This window comes from Nuphar pumila, chromosome 3, assembly GCF_984573655.1.
Source record: "Nuphar pumila chromosome 3, dmNupPumi1.hap1.1, whole genome shotgun sequence".
Classification (NCBI taxonomy): domain Eukaryota; kingdom Viridiplantae; phylum Streptophyta; class Magnoliopsida; order Nymphaeales; family Nymphaeaceae; genus Nuphar; species Nuphar pumila.
In genome coordinates, this window is record NC_143251.1 from 31,287,673 (window position 1) to 31,303,276 (window position 15,604).

The 15,604-nt window shown below is 34.5% G+C and overlaps 1 protein-coding gene across 1 annotated transcript in view; it reads left to right on the plus strand.

Moving 5' to 3' along the window:
* LOC149842492 (uncharacterized) overlaps positions 1-15,604 on the plus strand; it is a 54,941-nt gene that overhangs the window by 16,897 nt on the left and 22,440 nt on the right. Inside the window, exons 7-9 of the mRNA XM_089999223.1 lie at positions 2,940-3,038; positions 3,205-3,276; positions 3,355-3,469. Of these exons, the coding sequence (XP_089855349.1) occupies positions 2,940-3,038; positions 3,205-3,276; positions 3,355-3,469 (286 nt within the window). The remainder of the gene's footprint in view (positions 1-2,939; positions 3,039-3,204; positions 3,277-3,354; positions 3,470-15,604) is intronic.

Below are 15,604 nucleotides of genomic sequence, written 5' to 3' on the forward strand. Positions count from 1 at the left end.
AAATTGTATGTGTCAAAAAATGTATCATTCTTGGAAAAATAAAGTTTTTTTTTTTTTGAAAAAACTAAGGAAGTAATCGAGTATTCTTTTCTGTTAGATTTGACTTCAAAGTATGATAATTGTAACTATGAATGTGACCTTGATGATGGTCAAGATGTCATAGATACAGAACATAATGTAATTAATGAAGAGCAAACCGGGACACCAATTAATACTTTAGGCGTAAGGATCCCAATCTTCCATGTGCATTAAAAAAATATTCGAAAGTGCAAACCAGAATGTCATTAGAGTCTCTAAATCTCCCAACTATAAGGCATTCATTGCATTAATACGCGTATATAGAACCTTCGTCTTATGCTCAAGCTAAAGAACATGCAGAATGGGTAGAAGCCATGAGAGCAAAATTAGAAGACTTAGAAAAAGCTAACACTTCGACTATTCAAGACATTCTACACGAAAAAAAACTTATAGGTTGTAGGTGGGTATATAAGATTAAAACCAAGAGTGATGGAACTTTTGAAAGATATAAAGCCAAATTAGTTGCCAAGGGATATTCTCCAGAGTATGGCATAGATTACGAATAAACTTTTGCTTTAGTTGCCAGGATGACCACAGTTAGGACCTTAATGGCCTTAGCGTACGATAGAAAATGGTCTATATTTCAAATAGATGTCAAAAATGTTTTTCTCAATAGAAACCTAGTTGAAGAAGTATATATGGAAGCACTACCTGATATAAGTATTCCTAAGGGTAAAATTCTTCGTTTAGAAAAAGCTCTTTATAGTTTTAAACAGGCACCAAAAGCCTGATTTGATAAGTTTAGTCATGTTATGCTCAATATTAGAATAAGAACTTGACACTACTTTATTTGATAAGATTTCTAATACAAATATTATTATTCTTCTCTTTCATGTAGATGGCATGATCATTACCGGAGAAGACAAACAAGGAGTTGAAAATACTAAAAAACTTCTTAAAAATTATTTTGAAATGACTGATCTGGGTTTATTGAGATACTTTTTAGGAATTGAAGTTGCTTATTTTTCTAGAGGATATTTATTATCTCAATCTAAATTTGCTTTTGATATTGTTTTAAGATTTAGACTCACAGATGATAAGAGAGTTGATACTCCTGAGGTTGCCAACACAAAAATGCGAATTGATGTGGTAGAACCTCTTGAAGATTCCATTCCTTGCAGACAACTTATTGGAGCACTCTCTTACCTCTCAATTACTGGACCTGATATAGCACACGCTGTACACACTAGTCAATTTCAGCATGCTCTCACTTCTGTTTACATGGGAGCAGTTTTGTGTATTATTAGATACATTAAGTGTTCCTTTTCACGAGGTCTCTTCTTATCTGCTTCATCTTCATTAGATTTAATTGCTTATACTAATGCTGAGGAGGTGATCCCAATGACAGACACTCAACTACTGATTTTTGTATTTTTTAGGTGAATTCTTGATTTCGTGGTGGTGTAAGAAGCAACAAAAGTTTTCTCTTTCGTTTGCCAATGCTAAAAGCCGAGCCATGGCCACCATAACGATAAAGGTAGTCTATCTCAGAAGACTGCTGGCTCACATGAGAGTTAAAGTGACAAAAGCATTACACATGTGCTGTGACAACAAGAGTGCGATCTATATAGCCAATAACCGAACATTTCATGAACGCACCAAACATATCGAAATGGATTGTCACTACGTCATAGATGCATCAGAATACCAATTAACATATTTCTTCACCAAACCTCTCGCCGCTCCTAGATTGCATTTCTTTTTAGACAAACTTTTGATCATTATACCATAAGTTTGAAGGAGAGTGTTAAAAAGTGTATATATAATATATGTATATTTATATATTTTTTCTTTTCTTTATTTTATTTTTCTCTTTTAGTTTGTCTAGTTCATTTTGAATTAGACTCAAACTAGTCAACACTTTGTTGTTGACTAGTTTAAGAGCCGTTGGAGCTAGTCCAACGGCTACAAATAGAGCTGTTGAACTAGCTCCAAAGACTCTATTTGAACCTCTTCAAGGCCCGTTTCTCCCCTCTCATTGTATCAATGCTTTTTAAGCATTTTATGTGAATTAAATAAATATTATTATTTTACTCTTGAGCCTTCTCATTTGTGCCCTTTTGTGGGTTGTGGTTAATGTGTCTTTAATAGACACTTGTTGTGAGCATTTGTGCTTTTGTTGAAGGTCTCCATTTCATTACACATGCGTTTGCACGTTCTCACGCTAGATAGAAAAGTAATGCTACTATATGGGGAACAACATCCACAACATAACCAATCTACTGTGATGGATTCATGTGCATGTGCATGTGCATGTGCATGTGCATGTGCATGTGCATGTGCATGAAAAATATGTTACTTGACCTGCTGCAAAAGTGTCATGCTCACATGATCCTGTCTCTTGGAAGAAAGATCATAGAAATAAAAACTATAGTTGTGAAGTTCTGTCATTATCCATTTATCTTCATTTTAGTTTCTTGGGAAGCAAGGACTGATGAAATTAATCACACCATGCATTTGAAGTAGAAAGGAAGTCTCTATTGGTCTTGAACATTTTAAATAAGTTTATAAAGTGCACATTGTTGACAAAATATGCACGGCTTTTAAAACCTACTCTCAATAGTTGTTGGATAATTGTTTCAGAGGATCCCATTTGGGTTGGATCAGAGTTAATAATACTCTATTTTAATCCTTTATGAATAATCAGTTCTACTGAAATAGTGAGCGCGTTTAATTGAAGCAAAAGTGCGGCCTTTGCATTTTTTAGGGCGTTGGACAAGTCTCGCTTTCTTTGACTCAACATTTTTACTGCTTTCATTTGCATGAAAAATTGTTAGTCCTTCAGACTTCCACTGTTGATGGGACTGACTAGACCTTTTCATTTTAACGAGTCACTGGTGCTTTTGTAAACAAAATTTCAGGTTGAATCATTAGCTAAGAAGTATGAGGAGAAGTATAAGCAAGTTGGTGAATTAGCATCTAAGTTAACTGTAGAGGAGGCTACATTTCATGATATTCAGGCGAGTTGCATTCTGTTTCACTGAAATTATGGCTCTTGAGAAGTGGTTTTTGTTTCATTTATGCCTTCTCAGAGTTTGGAAAAGGCAAATGCAACTGCTATGCCTTTTGTTGCATACAATGCTTAAATTTAACCTGTAAGTCAAAGTAGTTTTAATTTGCATGTAGGGGAGGAAATTGGAATTGTACAATGCAATTGTTCAGATGGAACAAGGTGGAAGTGCTGATGGCTTGCTTCAGGTAAACATTTATGATTCAGTGTAAATCCTTGAAATATGTTCTGCTAATCTGATAATGTTCAACTGCTGGTGTTTCTAGGTACGTGCAGATCGAATACAGTCAAACCTGGAGGAGCTAGTTAAGGCTTTGAATGAGCGATGCAAACACCATGGTTTGCATTTGAAACCAACTGCGCTAGTAGAACTTCCATATGGTATCCATGCAATGCCATTTTATTCCATTTCTCTGTTCTTCAGTTTTACATGAGATCATTCTTGTATATGTTGGATGGAGCATATTAAATGCCAAGTACTCCATTAGAAATAGCGTCTTCCTAGTTGAAATTTACCTCTTATTGGATGTACATATGCCTCTATTTATTGCACGAAAAAGCCATTGCGACCGTATGGTTTTTTAAATGAATGCAAGCAAGGTGAATAAACATAAAAAAGGCTACAGTATTTTAGCATCTCCATGCTATGCTAGGGTTCAAACTCATAGTAGTAAAACTCAATCATTGGGTGATTCAGGAAGGAAAGTTTTATGAGATTCTCAAACCAAGTAAACAAACCTTTTTAGGAAAGTTTCTCAATTTATTTAAGAAATGACAGAGAAACGTTGATGAACCAAAATGATCTTTCTATTTTGGAAAATATCTAGAATTTTTTGCATAAATATTGTCTCATCAACTTGTGATTTCCCATGCTTTGTGGAAGATTCAAATTTCAGGCAAGTTTGTTCTGAATTTTTGTTGCAAATAAAATTGTGTGAAATACAAGTTGGCATTTTTTTTATAAGTTCACAACATGAAAACAAAATAAATAATAAATGAACAATGAGTCATTCGAGATGTCACTAACTCAAGTTAATCTGGATCTATCATTAGTCTCAATGAATGATCAACTTCTAAACTGTCACAGAATACTCCAATGCACTGTTGGTTTTGTCCACTTATATATTATTTTTTATGAAAAATTCCACAAAAAATGGAGGGTACTGTTTCATATTTGCTGTGTCCTTGTGACATAGCTCCTAACATAACCACCAATAGACTAAGCCTATAATGGAGTCCTCTTGCAGAGAGAGCAGTGATGGCTTGGGTGAGATAGAACTAGGTCTGGAGATATTTCTTGCTATCCCCTGGTCACCCTCTCTTCTAAATGGGTCGACCTTTGAACAAGTATTGTTCATACAGAATCAAGGCAGATGCTAGTGCTGCATCAGTGGTAGTTTGTAGTTTCTATAGTGGTCATTGACTGATACAGGTGTCGACATTTCTTCAGAGATGTTTGATGTCAAATTTCACATTGGAGAGCTATTGTACGAAGCTTTAACTGTATGGACATAACAGTATGATTTGATATCACAAATATCAGCATTAGGATTTTCTCAGTGACGGAAATCTCAGGATAAAGAAAAAAAAAATCTTTTTTTGGAAGAATCTCTGGAACTTATTAGTACTATATATATATATTAAAATACAGAAAAAATATGTAAGATATGTAAGATAAAACACAAGAAAGTTAGGAACTCTTATAGCACATGAATACCATGGTAAAATTGTGATATTTAAAAATAGGTGACATCACAATAAATCCACTTTATTTTCAAAGTATTGCCACTATTTGATGACTAATATAATTTGTTAGGATAACTTGATATTATTAATCCCCATCCTAAGATTTCAGCTCTGTCACTCATCTCTTCAAATATTGAAGCTCTGCCCCATGTGAAGAGGATTCAATAGAAAGCAGATCTAAGGGTGAAAAGAAAAAGATTTAGATTATTAGGTTGCAAAAAAAATGGAGCCACAAAATCAATAAGTGGGTTTGGGTGGAACCTTAAGTATAGTTCTATCATGTTTTAATTGTTGCGTTAATTGTGATTCTACAATGCTTGTTATGTCTGAGGTATAAGGACAAAAATGAAAAAAGATAATGTAGAGTAAGAAAGTGAGGATGGATCAACAAACAGATAGAACAGTTCTCATTTAGGAAAAAATAAGCATGTCGAGGCATGATGGTGCCTATAAAAAAGGAAGGAAAGAAGCCCAAAGAAGAAGAAGCACTCAATAATGAGAGACTTCATTAGCTCTAACAATATGAGGTTACAACAATATATTGGGAATGAACCCCCTAGTCCACTAAAAGACAAAAGTGATTTGTTTCTACAACTTATTATTGCAATTGTACAATAATTCTCCTATAAGTAATGATATATACATAGAAAGGGGTAGCAGAAGAAGAAAGGTAAAAAACACATTCTCAACACCCCATCAAATTTGAGATGATGCTAACAAAATCATTCCAAGTTTGGAGAGGAATGTTCTAAAATGAGACGGTGTAGGACTCTTTGTGAACACATCAACAATTTGCTCTTTGGACCAAGGTTGTAAGTATCGTATTGTTACCCGTATCGGTCAGACCCATAGTAACACCATATCGTATCATAAACTTATCGTAAACTTTTAATAAAAAATTAATAAAAATCAGAAAATTTTAGCAAAAATTCTAAAAAATCATATCACATGAAACAATGCATCATGGCATGGTTTCACACTGTTGCAGGTCTCCCCATATCATACAACGCATTATCATAAGTTTTCATTTTTTTATAAATTTGATCTTGAATGTTATAATCAGGGTTCAACCTTTCGATGCAATCCGAAAGTTTCTTGTTGACTTCCCTGTCCATTTTAAATGCAGGAGAATATCTAAATGCAAGATTTAAATAATATGTTGCAGCATAAAGAGGTCGATGAAGTTGTTGTTAAAATATATGTATACATGCACATATATATACATACATACATACATACATTTAGTTATATAGGTAAATACCCTATAGGGGTATTTTTTATCTTTTCACAATATGTAATAAAACTGTAATAAACTGTTTCTTTATTTCTTTTTTTTTTGTTTTTTATTATCCTTTTTGTAAAATGCCATTGGGGGCTCTATGGTCAAATTGACCATAGAGTCGTTGGGACTCCCAATGGTCAGAAATATAATCGTTGGGAGCTCCCATTAGAGTTTTGACCATAGAGTCGTTGGGACTCCCAGCGGTCATAAATATGATTGTTGGGAGCTCCCAAGGTCCCCCTCCTTTAGTTGTATATATAGAGGTGTGTCCCCCCCTATTCTTCAATGCTTTGTGATTAAGCATTTGCTTAATAAAAATATTATTTTTATATTTTGTACTCTCTTTAGCCGTTGTTGGTTCTTTGTATTGTCCCATAGTGGACTTGTGCTTGTGCACATTGTGTTTGTTTTATTGTATGCCTTTGTGGCTCTTGTTTTTGTACTTTTGCTTACTTCATTACAGTTGTCTAGACTACCTATGATAAATGATGTTCCATATAGGTATATACAATTTTTTATTCTCCTTCAAATTATCTCTAATGGCCTCTTTTGCCTTATCCATGGCCTCATAAAGATAACCCATATGTGATCTATCTTCACTGTCAACCAATCGAAGCACCTTCACCAAAGGTATAGTTATTCTCAACAACTGCACGTATAGATCTCAAAATTCACTTTTAAATACAATATCTACAATTTCTCTCGGCTTTCTTTTTTATACATGGGAATATGCATTTCACTCATATGATGAAAACATTTTTTTTAGTGCAACTCTATTCTTTACTAGACTTTGCACTGTAAAAAAAATCGTAGGAAATCTAGTAACTGCACTACAAATCAACTTAGTACTTTCTTATTAGGCTCAAAACCTATGCATGATTGTAAATAAATTTAGTAATTTCTTGTCATCATTCAAGTGTCTGCTTTACTTCATCAATGCTGCCAATGTCCTCAATCATGAGGTCTATGCAATGGGCAGCACACGGGGTTCAAAAGAATGACCCAAAGTTTTTTGCCGATTTTGTACTTACTGCCCTATAATTTGTTGCATTATCAGTATAAATTGCACAATATTTTGAGGTTTAACTTCTTGTACAATTTGATAAAAAACTTTGAGCAATACATTTGTTGTCTTGGGCGTGTCAGTCAGATCAATTGACTTTAAAAACATAGTTCGTTTTTGGCAATAAACAAGAAAATTTATTAAGGTCCTTGACTTTCTGTCTATGCACTCATCTGCCATGATGCTACACCCAGTTTCTCCATGACTACCTCATTTCATCACAACATGTCTTCACTTCTTTCATGTTAACATTTAAAACTTTTTCTCTCAAAACATGATATGAAGTCATTTTATATCTAGGCCTGATACTGATTATGGCATCTACAATGACTTGAAAATGAAACGAATTTGTTGCATTGAAAGGAATATAGGCATTATACAACCATCTCCCAATCGTGACATCCGTCTGCTCGACTAAATGCTGAGGAGTCATAGTAGTACGAATGTCGAGTTGCGCCTCAGGGTAGTCCTAGGAGGGAAAAAACTCCTAATAGAGCCTCTAGCTCTACTTCATTTCGAAGAACTCCTTTTTTTGCTTGAGAAGACACTGTTACTGTCCCCAACCACACATTTCTCCTTCGCCGCAGAACTTCCTACTTTTGATCTTATGCTATGGGTTGTAGGATCAAAAGTAGGGAGTTCATCTTCGTAATACACATCCTCCCAGGGCTCTACACACTCCATTTCTGCTTCATTTATCTCTCTTGTCTTTTTTCCTCTTAGATCATCAAGTAATTGTTGGAATTATCATTTCATGGCATCCGACAATTTCTTTGACATGCATGCTTTCACATTATGATGTGTCCCAGCTAAATGAAACTTCAATCGAGAGATACCACCCAAAAAATAAATTTGGCAATAGTAGCACTTGATTTTTAATTAGTGTTTACTCGTTACTTGAGTGCCCTATTGCCATGTCAGATCCTTTAATGCCATTCAATAAGAAGCAAAGAATATGGATTTTTTACCTTAACCCACTTCCTTAGTGAAAAAATGGTGAAAATGCACTCTTGAGAAAATCGCAAACTCCTAATCCCTTGCACATCAATTGGCCCTCAAATCGATGTCATGACTCCTAGGGTGTGTGGGTTCCTTTCTAATTGCCTCTAGAGAAATATAGAAGTCGGCCGTCAAGAGGCCTTTAAAATCCAAAACTTAAAAATCAAGTTTCGGGCTTTTTAAGTGCAACAGACCCATATCGTACAATATGACACGATACAGGGTGTATCGTTTGATACACCTGATTAGTGTACGATACACACTCGTATCGCGATACTAGTGTCTATCATATTGCAAAACCCAAAAGTAATGATACGTATCGTACAATACAGTATGATACTTAGAACACTGCTTTGGACCTTACATGCATGAGAGATAATACCATCTTCATAACCTTGTAAAGTGATAATTTATCTCAATATGCTTCGTTCTCTCATGCAATTCATGTTTCTTGACAATTTGAATTGCGCTCGTGTTGACATAGAATAGAGGGATCTTCTCATGAAAAGAACACCAAGATCTCTCAACAACTATCTAATGTGTACGAGTTCTACCATGACTTGTACCATAGCCTTTGTTAAAAAATGTAAATGTATGGTTTTTTCTTCTTTTGGTTGCATTTGAACTAGTCAACACATGTTGACTAGTCAACATAGGGAACCGTTGGGGTCCCAACGACTCCCTATGGCCTCCTTCGCTTATGTATAAATATGGGGGTGGCTCTTTGTGTGTTCATTTTGGTATTTTGGTGGAACTCTTTTGAGTGTCCACTTTTGGTGATTTATTGACCATCTTCGGAGGAACTCATTTCTTTACACAGTATTAGAGCTTGGTGATCAAGCTGAAATTGTTTTCGGTACATTGGGAAGCGTGCTACTCCAAAGGCATTTGCTTGGTGGTAGAGTGCTCGTGGCTTCCACCTTTACTCTCATTTTTTTCTCTCTTGTTTCTCTATTCTTTTATTTTGTCTTATCCTTGTAAAAATGGATGATTATGAAAATGTCACCATAAAGCCCTTTAAGCTCAATGATTCAAACTATGTAACATGAGCTTCAATTATAAAACACTTTATTTGGGTGAAAGGGTTGTGGAGATTAGTGGATGAGATTGATCCGGAACCCAAACTAATCCTTACCAAAGTAGAAGGTGAGAAAAAGGTACCTCTTACGGAGGTTGACAAAAACAAGGCAATGACTACTTACGAGGAAAAATGAAAGGAATAGAGAATGAGACATGCTAAGATTATGTCTTGGCTCATTAGTAGCATCGACATTAAGAAGTGTTCAAGTTTTGCTAAATTTGAATATGCAAATAATGCATGGGATTATCTTAAGAGAATGTATTTTCTTAAAGATATTGCACATGTGTTCAACTTGCAAGATAATATATGGAATATGGTTCAAGGAGATAAAAACATTAGAGAATACTATAATAGTTTGTCCGAACTATAAGAAGAGTTGACTCTTCTTGAACCAAAGTGGCATTGTCTAAAAAACATAGAATTCCGCCAAAATCAAATAGATGCAAATCACTTTTACCAATTTATTAATGGATTGTGATCAGAGTTTGAATCCACCAAATTCGTTTTTCTTCATCGAAGGAAAGTCCTTTATAGAAGACACGTTAGAAGAATTAAGTATGAAGGAAAATATGCTTAAAAAGCGAATCTATAAGAGTGATGATGACTCAGTTCTAGTCGTATCTAGACCGAAAAACTATGTTCATACCTACAAACCCCTACACTATGGAAGGCCAAATGATGAGAAGCAAGGCAATGAGTATGAAAGAAAGAAAGTTATTTGCTACTATTGTCGTGAACCAAAACATGTAAAAACATATTGTCATAAATTGAAGAAACCTTACGATAAAAAGGTTGCCTCTGTTGGATCTCCACAAGAGTCAAGTGAACCATATATTGAAAACATGTCCTTAACACAATTAGTGGAGGCTCTTCAACCTCTACTCAAAGGAGCATCCTCATTTACTGGAGCTGCGGTCTCCTCCTTCGGCCTCTCTGATCCCGGTAAATCTCTTTGGCTTCTTGACTCGTGTGCCTCTTTTCATATGATACCAAATAGTGATATGTTATCCGAATGTCATAACTCAAATGTGTCAAATGTTTTCACCTATGTCACAGGGACTCGGCCAACTAGGTGCCGCACCCGCATCGACGTGATGCGACGTGACACGACGTGGGTGTGGCACCCGGTGCGGACAACCTGACCTTGGGTGCGGTCAACGCACCTAAGGTCATTTATGTCCAACTTTTGGACTTTATATATATATATATATATATATATATATATATATATTTGCCGCACCCCCGCACCTGCACTCGTACCCATGTGACATAGGTTTTCACTGTTGATGGAACATTTCTTGAGTTAAAAAAATAAGAAATTTTGAAAACATTTCTCAAAACTCAAAAGGATTTTGTATTCCAAAAAATAGATATATTTCTAAACTACACTTAAATCTTTTATCTGTTTCTCAATTATCTGACCATGAATGTAATGCTTTTTTCTCCTTTCATGGTTGTCGAGTGCAGGATCGTCGGCTAGGGAAGTTGATTGGGGAAGGCCATAGAGAAATAGACTTGTACTATATGGATTTTTTGAAAATATCCAAGAATACATTTTGTTGTAATGTTTAGAAATTGGATTTGGATCTATGGCATAAGAGACTTGGCCATTCTAGTATATCCAAGATTCAATTTTTTTTAAAGATGATTTTTTTTTGTAATTTTGAAAATTTTACATGTGAAAATTGTATTTTTGGTAAAATAAAGAGATTACCATTTTAATAAGGAACCTTTGTTTTTTTTCGACCACTTGAGTTAATACATTCGGATGTGTGGAGACTTGCACCTGTTATATTAAAGGGTGGTTTTATATTTTATGTAATTTTTGTGGATGATTTTATGAGATACACTTGAATTTATTTTCTTAAACACAAGTCTGAACTTTTCTCACATTTACGAGACACACTTGAATTTATTTTCTTAAACACAAGTATGAAGTTTTCTCACATTTTCAAATATTTCATAATTTAGTCAAAAATCAATTCAAGAATGATATTTTCATTTTTCACACTAATTCAGGAGGAGAGTTTTTATCAAAAGAATTTAAAGATTACCTAGACCTATACGGTGTCGCACATCAAAAATCTTGTCCTTATACTCCTCAACAAAATAATTTAGCTGAAGCATATGCATATTATAGAATCAATAAGGACTTTACTTTTTACAAACCAAGTACCTAAAGATTTTTGGGTTGAAGCCACATTAACTTTAATTTATTTTATTAATAGAATGCCATCTTCTTCCTTAAAAATGTTTCTTCTATTGAAAAACTTTTCAAACAAATCCTAGATTACTCTAAATTGAGAGTTGTTTTATGTAAGTGTTTTGTTTTTACTGACAAAAATAACAAACTCTCTCATCGTGTTATTTCTTGTGTTTTTTAGGATATGCAAATAATAAAAAAGGCTACGGATGTTTTGACTTTAAAACTAAAAAGCTATTTGTTTCAAGGAATATATTATGTTTAAAAAAAAGTTTTTTAAAATTGAGAAAACTAAGAAAATAAATGAGTATTCTTTTTTGTTGGGTTTAATTCCAAAGATTGGTGATTGTGATTACGATGAAGATCAAGAAGTTAAAAGTGATGTGATAAGTGAAGAACAATCTCATAAAGATCAAGATTGTATCCAATATTCCAGGTGTGGTAATTAAAAACATCTATGTGCTCTTGAAAAGTATACCAATAATGAAAAACTGGTAGAGATACAACCCGGGTATCTAGAGTATAAAAAATCCCTAGAAAATTTGTGTCCTATGAGTCATTTTCACCTAAGTATCAAACCTACATTGTATTAATGCATTCCTATATAGAACCTTCCAACTATGCTGAAAATACGGAACATTCTAAGTGGGTAGAAACTATGAGAGTGGAATTAGATGCTTTAGAAAAGGCGAATACTTGGATTGTTCAAGATATTTCCTGAGAGAAAAAACCTATAGGTTGTCGATGGGTGTATAAGGTTAAAACCATGAGTGATAAACTCTTGAAAGGTACGAAGCTAGATTAGTGGCCAAAAGATATTACTAAGATCATAGAATAGATTATGAGGAAACCTTTGCTTCAGTTGCTAGAATGACCACAATTAAGACCTTAGTAGCTCTTGCCTCTGTGAAAAGATAGCCTATATATCAAATAGATGTTAAAAATGTTTTTCTCAATGAAAGTTTGGCTGAAGAAGTTCATATGGAAACACCGACTGACATAGTTATCCCTAAAGGAAAAGCTCTTCGCTTAGACAAGACCATGTGGACGATATGATTATCATTGGCAGTGATAAGCAGGGAGTTGAACACACTTAAAGGCTTTTCAAAACACATTTTGAAATGACTGCCTTGGGTTTTTAAAAAAAAAATCTTGGTATAGAAGTTGCTTATTCTTCTAAAGGTTATCTATTCACTCAATCTAAGTTTGCTTTAGATATTGTTGATAGGGCTGGTATCTGAGATGATAAGAAAGTTGATACTCCTGAAGTTGTCAATGTCAAAATAAAGATTGATGGTGGAGAACCACTTGAAAATCCAATGCCATACAGACAACTTGTCAGGGCATTATCATATCTCTCAATTACGAGACCCGACATTGTGTATGCAGTTCACACAACAAGCTAGTTTCAGCATGCTCCTATCATTGTTCATGTGATAGCAATTTTGCGTATTATTAGATATATTAAAACTTTTATTTTTCGATGACTTTTTTTGCCTGCTTCTTCATCCTTAGATTTAATTGCTTATAGTGATGTTGCCTCTTGGAGAGGTGATCTTGTAATGAAGTATGCAGAATTACAAAGCAAAACGCAAAAACACATATAAGTCCAAGAATGAATAATTACAAAGAAGATAGACAAGCACACAAGTGCATAAACAAAAATCCACACAATACCAAAAGCTAATAAAAATAAATATTATTGAAGAGAATGAAAAATGAATGAATGAAATAAGGGGAATCACTCCCTTATTTATATACAAACACAAGAGGGGGGAGCCCATTGGGAGCTCCCCTTTATAGAGTCGTTGGGGAGCTCCCAACGGACTCCCCCCTCTTGTGTTTGTATATAAATAGGGGAGTGATCCCTCCTATTTCATTCATTCTTTTTGTTGTTGGGGAGCTCCCAATGGTCATATTTATGACTGTTGGGGTCCTAACGACTCTATGGAGTAGGACTCCAATGATAGAAAAAGACAAAAGGAAAAAGAAAAAGAAAAATAAGAAAAAGAAGAAAATAGTTGTTTCTAATAAACAACTATTATTATATGTAAAAAGACAAAAATGGCCCTATTGGGCAAACTGTTACAATATATATATATATATATATATATATATATATATATATATATATATATATATATATATATATATATATATAAACACCTTCAAACTTTACAGGAAAATGATAGAAAGTTTGCTAAGGAGAAAGAAAAATCGAGGACCAGGAAGAGCTTTGGTAAAGAAATTGGCCAACTGGTATTCCAATGTGACATACGACAACATAATAGTTCCTCTCAGATATTCATCATGAACATAGTGACAATCCCATTTGCCTTAGTCTTAATTTTGTAAACCCATTTGCATCCTACTACATTCTTTCCGGGTTCTCAAGTGTTCATTCTTTCCAAAGCACTTAGTTATTCAACCATGGCCTTTTTCCATTCTTATTTAGAAGCTATGTCACACAGACTCTTCTAACAGGGCACCGCACCCGCACCCATGTGGGTGCGACACTTGGACACAACTCCCTTTGTGTTAGGTGAAGTCAACCACATTGAGGTCCATTTCTATCCAAAAGTAGATTCACTTAACCTTAATCAAGTCTATTTTTATCTATATTATATATAAATACATAAATGCACACAAATACACAGTGTTAACTTAAAATTGTTAAAAATGATATATATATATCCTCCCCGCACCCAAGTTTTTTTAAAGTGCCGCATCGCTGCATCCGCACCCTAACCCGCACCTGCACCTATGTGACAGTTTAGAAGTTATCCTTGCATAATAATTATGCTATAGATTAGGGCTATAAATGCACGATGTTTTGAAGAAAATGATTCATATGAAACAAAGTGAGTGGGAGGAAATCAGATGCGAGAACTATGACGTACATGGAGAGTAGGCGGAGAGGAGGCTTGAATTGCATCGACAGAATCAACTTGAAGGGAATCAAAATTGGCTTCTAATGGTTCAATCTCTTCTTGCTCTACTCTTTTCAAAAAGGGTATGATCACATTTCTTTATCTCCTTTCATAAGTGTGTTTATCTATCATATGGCACTCTATCATCACTTTGAATATTTGTAACCTCACTTTCTTTTTCTTTTTCAAGATACCATGTAAAAAATGATATATCTTCCTCACTTTTTGTTTCACCCTTGTGCTCAAAATAAAGCATATGTTCCATAAACTCCATATGTCCGGAAATCCAAATCTTCTTATTAATAGGATCATAACATTTATAACCCTTTTGCCCCTCTGCAAACCCCGAGAAACAACATTCACAACAAGAGGAGAGAGCTTATTCTATATCTCTCAAGTAACAATACAAACCATGTACAACCAGTCCTTTAACATATTATAATTGGGTGCTACACCACACAATTTTTGATAAGGTGATACACCTTTTAATACTTCAGATGACATGTGATTAATCTGATAAACTACCATACATGTAGGATCAGGCCAATGAACTCTAGGCACATGGCTTGTAAACATGAGAGCTCTGATAGTTACAAGAACATGCATGTTCTTTCTTTTTGCAACACCATTTTCTCGAGGAGTCTAAGGGCATGATTTTTTATGCACAATACCTTTCGCCTGAAAGAAATTATTAAACATGCAACTAACACATTCTCCCCGTTTATCAGCGTGAAAGATCTTAATTCTAGAAGAAAATTGAGTTTTAATCATCACAATTTTCTAAAAATCTCAAAGAGTTCATTTCCATTTTTCATGAAATAAATCCAAGTGTATCTTGCAAGACCATCAATTAAAATAACAAAATATGATGAACCTCCCTTAGACAATACTGGTGAAGGTCCCTAAACATCCGAATGTATAATATTAAGCGCTATAATTGCCTCTACTATCTTTGACCCAAAAGGTAGATTATGCTTTTCGCCAACTTACAACTTTCACAATCTTTGATATGCTCAAACACAAACACTTTGAACTCTTTGAAACTATCAGAGGACAAAAGATGCTAAAGCTGAGAATTGGAATTGTGATCAAGCCGCCAATGCCATAGCATAGAATCTTCCAAAACTGCAGCTCCTATATTGATTCATATCCTTTCTGCAAGCCTATATCCAGCCAATCTAGGTAATAGAGGTTTTGTTTCCTACGGCCAAT